This window comes from Cebidichthys violaceus, unplaced genomic scaffold, assembly GCF_023349555.1.
Source record: "Cebidichthys violaceus isolate CVI_PGR_0920_01 unplaced genomic scaffold, fCebVio1.0.p SCAF_19, whole genome shotgun sequence".
In the NCBI taxonomy this organism is placed as follows: Eukaryota; Metazoa; Chordata; class Actinopteri; order Perciformes; family Stichaeidae; genus Cebidichthys; species Cebidichthys violaceus.
In genome coordinates this window covers 7,068,778-7,078,067 of record NW_027176361.1, presented here as the reverse complement: position 1 = coordinate 7,078,067, position 9,290 = coordinate 7,068,778, and the positions used below count along the sequence as shown (strand labels likewise).

At 41.7% G+C, this 9,290-nt stretch overlaps 1 protein-coding gene across 1 annotated transcript; it reads left to right on the top strand.

Annotated features, from left to right (window-relative positions):
• The first annotated feature begins 58 nt into the window (after positions 1-58).
• Positions 59-9,290, top strand: LOC137874613 (myozenin-2-like). Its single transcript, XM_068713430.1, is given in 7 exon segments — positions 59-1,371; positions 1,374-1,482; positions 2,381-2,470; positions 3,298-3,464; positions 5,511-5,655; positions 7,938-8,121; positions 8,781-9,290. Coding segments are annotated over 7 exon segments (1,023 nt in total). The 5' UTR covers positions 59-1,269; the 3' UTR covers positions 9,007-9,290.

Here is a 9,290-nt window from a genome sequence, read left to right as displayed (position 1 = left end):
TACTTGGCTCCGGGCCATTTGTTGCTTGCTGTACCGTCCCATGAAGCTTTTTGTATGATGTGTTGTCTTGAATAGTCACTCGCTCCGTATCCAGCGGAGGGGGGTAGGGAGGGGTTGGTGGGGACTTGTTCCCATGGTGACCACCAGTTACATAATAACAGTGGGTACCTACTGTAGCCGAAGCATTAGAGAATGAGAGATAAGGACACAGAGGGAGATGACGAACAGAAATTATTTCCCGACCAATTTAGATTTAAAAAATATTGAGAGTGGGATTCAAATGTCATTAAAAGGGTAAAGCACAATGCTCATAGCTTTGAAATATTTCATTTTGTGTATGGGGTTGCTGGACTAGTTTTCTTCATTCCCGGCATTGCAGTAAGCTAGTGAACTTGCTGCTTTTAACATCCAACCTTATGCTTTCCTTCCCCGTGGTGTGCCGCAAACTCAATCTGCCTTCCTTTATTTGTCTCTGTTATCAAGTTAAGAATTATACTGAAGGTAAATTAAATTGAGCAAGGTCAATTAAAACATAGTGACTGGATTATAAAGTGAGTGCACCCTATTGGGCCTTGCTCCTATATCACATGATGGCATTTAAAACAAATAGTTTCTGATTGGCCGGTAGGCCCTGAAGGGGTCATGTTCCCACGCTTTTAGCTGCGCACTACAATCCTGGAGCGCTGATGGAGACAACTGCAGCTGAAACAACTTTATTTTTGATGTTAAAGCTTTGTCAGTGGTTTCTAAGAGTGTTTTCAACCCTTAGGTGCTTTTTAATTCATTTGTATGTGCAAAGTTGCATTATTGCCACAGATTATTGCTCTTTATACGGGCAGTTTACGCCAATGCTTACATTTTATTGACCTTTATTATGCCACAGATGAAGCACATTCTCATGCAGTCATATTGACTATAGAAGAGGTGAACAACAGTGGGCCAAACGGGAATAAACTCTAACCATCATTTTTTCAAAAAGTGTCTATTTGAATGAATTGGATTTTATGTTAGAATCCTTCATCATCAGTTTCAACCATTTATCCATACATTGTGTGCCAGCATGCAAATTTGTATCTAATATCATTTTTTTTTATTTCACATACTCTGAATCAAGTGCAGACATCCCTCCTGGGGCACTCCTGGTTTGAAATCAGTGATATTGATCCTCCTGCTACTGGCAGGAAGATAGATAGCTAGATGGAGGGCAAAGCGAGCAGTAGTGGCATTGCTCTAAATTTAGTCACCCCTCTGCTTGTGAACTAAATACCAATGACAACAGTCAAAGTGACACCGACCCACCCACCCACCCACCCACTCATTCAGTCGCTCAGTCAGTCGGGCCAGCCCCAGTGCCGTGGAGCACGAGCACCCACACGGGTTGCACTACCCTGTCTGACCCTCTCTCCTCTTACCTTTCTGACTTCCTACCCTAAGGAGACAGGCACAATTTAAGACTCCGCCCAAAGGGGTCCTTCAGTACAGGTAAGCCATCACTCAGGCCTCTCCAAAGATGTGCTGTTTAGTTGTAATGTGACACTTCCACTTTGACTCAAGCATGATTCTCACAACCACCTACAGTTGCTCCCTCTTCATTTTCCTGTCAATCAAACTGCTCGCCTCGTGTTACTGCTTCTCTTAGATATTCCTTTATAATTGTGTTTTTGAATAGTGAAAAACCTTTTTGTCTTATTGCTTGGCGTTTTTATGTGGGGAATAATCAGATGTAACAGCAGCTAGTATGCATAAATCTTATTGCTTACATGTATTTTTTTTTAAAGTGAATACAACTATAGTCTGAAGTTGTTTTTTAATGAAAATAAAAGTAAACTTTGCAAACTTGCCTCATATCTACTGAACCAAAAACAATGATAAGTGATTTGCTTGGTGAATAGACTTTGTCCATGAAATGCTACTTTGTTCCACCAAGAAACTTTGTGAAAAGAACTTTGGATTGGAATGAAACATTTGTGTTGTGTTCACTGACACCGTGGTGTAAACTTCCGTGGGTCTATTTCATCCAGTTTGCTGTGACAACAACATGTTCTATATCTGTGTTCTTTCAGCCCACTTGGGTATTTTCCAACATATTGATTCCCAGACCCCTGACACAGCTGGTTGCCATGTCTGAAGAGCATGTGCTTGGCGTTTAACAGCCCAAGGTTATTTAAAGGGATGTGCTAACTTTGCCCTTTTCACTGCCCCAATACATTCTATCTGCTTCAGTGGGTCTTTGTGCGTGGTGTGGCTTCTCAATGTTGGCCAATTGATGGTCAACATGCAGCCGTGTTGTCTTGCTTTTGTGTCTCATTGTACGTTTGAACAGGTTGCACTGATGTGCTTTGTCTCCTGTGACTTTTTACCTCACCCTCCGACACCCCAGGGGCAGCCATGTCACAGTTCTCCACCATGACGACCAGGGAGAGGAAAATGCAGGCGGCAGCAATCTGCAGGGAGGTTCAAGCCCAGGAAGGTAGCCATATCATTTCCTCTTCACTTCCTTGTTTTCTAATCCCCCTGACCTCTCAGTTTCTCTCTCTTTCTCTTGTTGCATCCTTTCTTTGCTTCTGTTTCCTTCACACCTTCTCCCCTTCTCCTCACATCCTGCTCCTTCCACGCCCTTACATTCTCGTGGATTTAACACCACAACTTACCGCACATTTAATTCTCAGTCCTATTAGCTGTACTGTAAACGGCGGATCACCCTGCCAGACGCACCGGACACTGCCACATTCACTTTATAGAAGGTATGAGCCCACCATTTGCCAGTGTAGCAGTTGCCAACCCTCCCATCTATGACCCTGACTATAAATAAGTAAATGAATACTTTTATGGGCCAAAGTAACTAATCCCTTTGTCGTTGTCCTTTGAACGTGCTATTTCAGGGCGAGGACAACTGTGTGGCTGGGTCTGAAGGCTACTGACAGCTGAAAGATATTCTGGCAAATTATGCGCCTCACACTTGGATATAGGCCTGTGACATCTCCATGATCAGCATGCAGTAGCGAGCACGTGGCGCTAACCACAAAACAAGCACTAGACATGAGTGGATTACGAGGGAAGATAATTGCTCATTCATCATATTGGCAGAAGTACCAAGTCAGCAGTCCATGTAGAGGGCTTTTGTTGCAGCAGTTTTTTTGTGGTTTTTTTTCTGTGGGAATATAATTTATGTTCAATGAGGTTTGATAGGTGGGAGTATGGGAAATTGGACAATATCTTGTCTGAAATCAGATCAATGTACACGTATATATTGTGTACACAAGCCGTTTAGTCTTTTGAATGTCTCCTTGTGTCCAGACATAGAGATGGATCTTGGGAAGAAAATGAACATGCCTAAGGACATCATGCTGGAGGAGCTGTCTCTTGCCTCAAACCGGGGCTCCCGTCTCTTCAAAATGCGCCAGAGACGCTCAGAAAAATACACTTTTGAGAGCGTCCATAATGAGAACAACAAACAGCTCAATGTAAGTAGAAGCCGTGATGCAATAATCATATGTGAAAGGATACATACAAAAAACCCACATGCACAGGAAAAGAAAAATCATTTTATTATGTCATTGTATTATGTCAATTCTATCGACATTGTTTGTTACAGGAGTAGTTACACATTTATGGGAAATACACAGAACCCCTTTCTTGCAAGAGTTAGATGACAAAATCAATAGTACACACAAGTGTCTACGTTAACTGTTGTGCTAGAGGTTAATTAGCTTAGCATAAAGAATGGAAGCAGGGGGAAACAGCTAGCATGGCTCTGGCAATTCTCAGCAAGGAAGCAAATAATTCTATTTCCCTAAATGTTTTTTTAAACTCATAAATTCAGAGTAGATTAATATGAATTATTATAACACTAAACACAGTTTATGAAGAGGTTATTGTAACACTGTGACACTTTCAGAGCGTGTTTTCTTCAAGCACATTCATCCATTTTCCCCATATCTCTCCCCTCCATCACTCGAAAAACACTCACACAATACCTTACATCCTGACAAAGTATATGTGGGAAAGATTAAGCTCTTGAAGTGTTTATTTGACTCGTGCTGCAGACTCGGAGTGGCACAGAATAGGAGTTACGAAAGTCTTCCAGTCGGTCATAAGTAACTTTATTAATGCTCTTTTGTGTATGGATGGGCAGTTTGCCAAGTCAGCGTTTTTGTTTTCCCAGCAGCGCTTATGTTAGCGTGGCCTGGTCACACATAAAGCAATTTATGTACCAAAGCTCTCAGTAAAATTTAATCAAGATAAACTAACTAAGTTTCTCTTTGTTACATCTAATTAATTAGCAGCACTAGTTATATCCTCTTTCATTTTCTTGTGTGGTGACTTGTGTACTTATTGCCCTCATGAAGTCTCTAGATAAAATAATTATTATGCTCCAGGGAAATTTTTCGCCTCATCTTTGAAGTGAGAAGAACTCGCATATCTCTGGTTTGTTTATTGCTCGGGGCAACAGAGGGATTTTGTTTCAAGTTGTCAACATTTCCTCAGGAAGTCCTGGAGTAAATCATCATAAATATCTTTCAGAGGAATGAAAGCTGGATGCTTTGGCTGCAGCACATTTTGTCCCAGCCCACAAAGCAACGTTTCTTGTGAGGGAAAGTGGACACACAGGCAGTTTCTCTGCCTCTTGTTGGTGTAGGAAAACATGTCAAATCGAGGCTTGTTAACTGCTTTGAATTCACATGAAAAATAGCAGCACTGAAAAGTGGGGAATTTGTATTCTTTAAGAATTAGCAAAGCTACTGTGCCACTGGTTTTCTGTGCATGCAAGTCACATTTTTAATTTGAATTCAGTAAACATTAATATATGTCTGAAAGATTATATAATTTTTGCCATCTGTCAAAAGATAATCCAGAGTGCCATGAGATAGGAAATTGTTGATAAAACAATGGCATCATAAGGTCCACTTAAAGGTACAGTGTGTAGCATTTAGAGGTATTTATTGACAGAAATGGAAAATAATGTTTTTAGCTGTTTTCTTTAGTGTATCATCACCTGAAAAAAATAATCGTTACGTTTACGTTACCTTAGAATAAACCGTTTATATCTACATACGGAGTGGGTCCTCTTCACTGAGCCAGCAGCCCAGAACAGACAAACCAAACACGGGCTCTAGAGGTCCAGTCACGTTTTTACTTCGACCACCAGTTCTCCTTCATGCTGAGCACACTGGAGAAGTTTCAGTTGGTCGTAACCTTCAGCCTCACCGTAAGATGCCACAAAATCCTACACACTGCACCTCGAATAGTTGTTCTGGAGCTTTTAATCATATCACAAAAAAAAAATCGGTAAACGCATGCTAAAAATGGAAATTTAAACATCTACATTTCCAAGACAACTGGGCAACGACACCTGCTGAGGAGATGCTCAAAAGTCCACTACTGTTCTGGGTCAAAATTTAATTAAATTTCAATCTCAACGGATTGAAATCTTAAACTTAAATCTTAATCTTAAATGTATGTTTAACTTTTCTTTGAAGCTCAACTCACCTCTTGGATCTTTCTTTTAGAACATAATACTTTCTCAAGCTGAGAATGGGAGTGCCACGGACAACCACAGCGGCGAGAACAACGTGGATGTCGACCAGCCGCCTGCTGTGCCATCTGACACACCAGATGCAAGCATGGTGCCAAATCCAGACATCATCGCCCCGGGTAGGTGATAATAAAACCAAAGCACCCAAAATCATTGCAGCAGTGACATACTGTAGCTAAGGTTGGGTCGACAAACCAGATGATCTCTGTTCCACTCAGTGACCTTACCTCACTTATAGTCTCTGCTTTCCGTTCATTACATCATCACTGACAAAGCCCAGTCCTGTCATTTATTTTAGCTACAACTGTTGCTGTCATATCGTACAAGGTTTAAGCTTCATTAACATGTTTGGTATCATATTTCCATACTGAACTTCTTCTTTAGTTGTTCCTTTATTTTAACATACTGGATGTACAGCTCATGAGATTGTAATGTTCCCGGTGGATCGAGGGTATGAATCTGCTCTCCACAATGCACTGAATGTTCCATGTTTTGATAAGGATTCAACTGTTTTTCATTGTTTGTACTCACACAGGCTTTGATCGTGTATGAAAACATTTTCTATTTGCCTGGAATCTGCTGGCCCCCAGCAGAATATGATTACACATTTTTATTCCCTCTCTCTCTGCCTGTCTCCTGTTTTTCTATCTTCATCCCACTCCTGTTTCATATCTACTCCTCCACAGTCCCATAATTCTCTCACTCTCCAACTCTTTACCCCGCTTTGAACATCTTTTTTTTTTTAAATTGTTGAATTTTTACCCACGGGAAGTGTTTCCTGTTTGCCTCTTGTGCCACAGATACCATCAGGTTTGCGCTCACTTCCTCCCTTGTGTCTTAATTCTGCCCAGTGGACACAAAACGCTACTGATTTAGTTACGAGTGCGTCTGCTCAGGGGTGGGGTGTTATTTCTGGAGCTCAGGACCAGACACCAACCTTCAGTGTCTCAATGAAGTCACTCAGGCCTTCGCAGAAATCAGGCCAGAGTGCATTAGGTATCAAATGGGAAGAACTCTTAAAATAGCACTCATTTACCCAGGGGTGCATGTACCATACTCCTGTCCAGCAAAATGTCTTAACCAGGCTGTAGTGTTAAACGGTGAAGACAGATAATATGCTGAAGATAGAAGAAAGTAGAAACTAAATTAGTATGACAATTTCAATAGAATGCATAGTGCCATAGATGTTGATAAAGGGTCACTTATGTACATTTGAATTATTTTGTGCCACTTAGCAAAACGAAGCATAGATACATACTGTATCATATGTGTCTTTCGTTATAGGACCATTTTTCAAAATGCTGTCACATTTTAACGTTTTAGAAAACTAGCAAAAAACTTTTTTTCTGTGCTTTTCGGGATCCCACTTTCATCTCCACATAGAGTACATAGAGCTGGGTGTGTGACAGTCCTCTCCCACAAAAATATTCACATATAACTCAGCCAAATGTCCAAAAACAAGAACAATATTCCATGGCCTCAGAAAATCTTTTACACAATGTTTTGTAATAGATTTCGCCCAAATCTGTGAACCTCCCCGCGGGTCTGTTTGGTCTCTCTTGCTTCCTCCTCAGGGCAAGACATAAAGTCAGGAAGGGGGATTGTTCATTGTGAGAGGTTTGGACGTGACATGACGCCCTGTGTTATGTAATGCCTGAGCTTGCAAGCCCCCCTGAGTGAAGCACTGGGTTTGAAGGATAGTGTTTTGGATAGGCCTCTCCCATCAACACACATAGACTACGCAGGGAGGCATACATGAAGACATGCACACACAGAATTACAGGGAGGCTGCCCCTTGATTTCTTTTGCTTTAACAAGGAATTAACGGCGAGAGAAAAACCAGTGGAAAGTAGTGTGTAGGTGTGTGTGTGTGTGTGTGTGTGTGTGTGTGTGTGTGTGTGTGTGTGTGTGTGTGTGTGTGTTTGTATGCAGTCAGAGTTGAAAATGTCAAAATGTTGCTTATATTTCCCCCAACACTCTAATTTAAAGCTAAAAAAAGGACATTCAAATGGTACCAAGAGGTACATGTTTTAACTTTTAGCCAAAGTTAACTTCACTACCAATAAATCACATGATGAGACATCAGCAGACTGCATGCATTCCTACTCAAATGTACCCATGACCAGCTGACCAGTCTCTAATCATTTCATACAATAGGAAATCAAAGGGAAGGATCAGCCCTTTTTGGACAGCCTGTTTCTTTGTTGCTCAGAAATATTATTGATTTTGGCTATTAACTTTCACTTTTACTAACCACGTGTGGGGAAAGGCCCAAAACTCGACTCCAGAATTGAGTAAATTTAAAACAATTAAATGGAAATGAAAATACTAATGCTTGCTCTTTATTTGGCATTAGGAAAGCCGTATTATCAATCACTCTCTATGTTGTAAACCCACCCAGGGTACGGAGGTCCTTTGAAAGACATCCCTCCAGAGAAGTTCAACAGCACAGCTGTACCAAAGTCCTACCACTCACCCTGGGAGCAGGCCATCAACAGCGACCCGGCCTTGGCTGACATGCTCATCACCCACATGCCGGAGCCGGAGCCCAGACCAGACATACCGGGATACAAGAGTTTCAACAGGTACAATCTAACATGAGGACAGCAAGTCATTAATAAAATAAAACTATCAACAAAATGTCACATTTAAAGAAGCATACACATGTAGAACTGTTATTTAGCCTATGTGACATTCTGTGAACAGCAGCCACTGTGACCCCAAGTGGCGATTATGTGATGATGGTAAATGTTTGATCGTGGTAGCACAAGTTGAGGAGACTCAAAGTCTTAATAACTCATAACTGACTCAGTAATATCAACTATATACAGAGATATCTAAAGTTTGCTAACATTAGCCACCATAAGTTACTGGTAATACCAGACCATGTAAGGATGTAGCAAAGAAACGCAGTGTTTTAAATTGAGCAAGGGTGCATGTTGTTGCTTATAAATGAAACGCTTAATTCATAAAATTGTGATTTTTTTTTAATTCAAAACTGACTTAGCTTTGCTTTTTTTGGTCATGCACACAAATGCTGAGTGAGCAAAACAAGTATTGTCCTTCATCTAACTCCCGTTGTACAAAAGTGTGCTTCTCACTCCCTCAGCATCCCTCACAACATGTCCTCCGGTCAAAGTCTTTGCTTGGCTGTAATTAGTTGCATCACTTCAAATGTCACCGCAGTCCGTCTCATTAGCACATGACGACTACTGTTAAAACACTGTCACTCCGTCACCTCCAGGGTGGCGACCCCGTTCGGTGGTTTCGGCAAAGCACCTAGACCTCCTCCCATCAAGTCCGTCCAGGTGGAACCGCTCCCTAACTACCCCGAGCTCCAGGGGGACGCGGAGGAAGATCGACCCTCCTTCAACAGATCTGCTCTGGGGTGGGTGTCGACCGGCGATCCAATCCCCCTCTCTGCTGTTTCCCTTGAGCCTGAGCTCATCCCTGAGTCAGAGGACCTTTGAACCCGTGATGAAGTCACACAGAGATGCTGTCTACGTAGTTGCTGCACCAGAGGTGAAGGTGGGCGGGGTAACGCCACGGTCAGGACAGAGTCGGTGTGAGAGAAAAGCTTCCCATGAATGCAGCATCCCACTGTTTTCCAGGGATGTTAACTATTGCACTTAAAAATAAATGAATCATCCTGTACAGTAAGCAGAGAATAAATGGAATTTATTGTAAATTAATGTGCATAAGAGTATTTTATCTTGCAGACACAAGTTTTTGCTCAATAAAATGGTGTCGAATG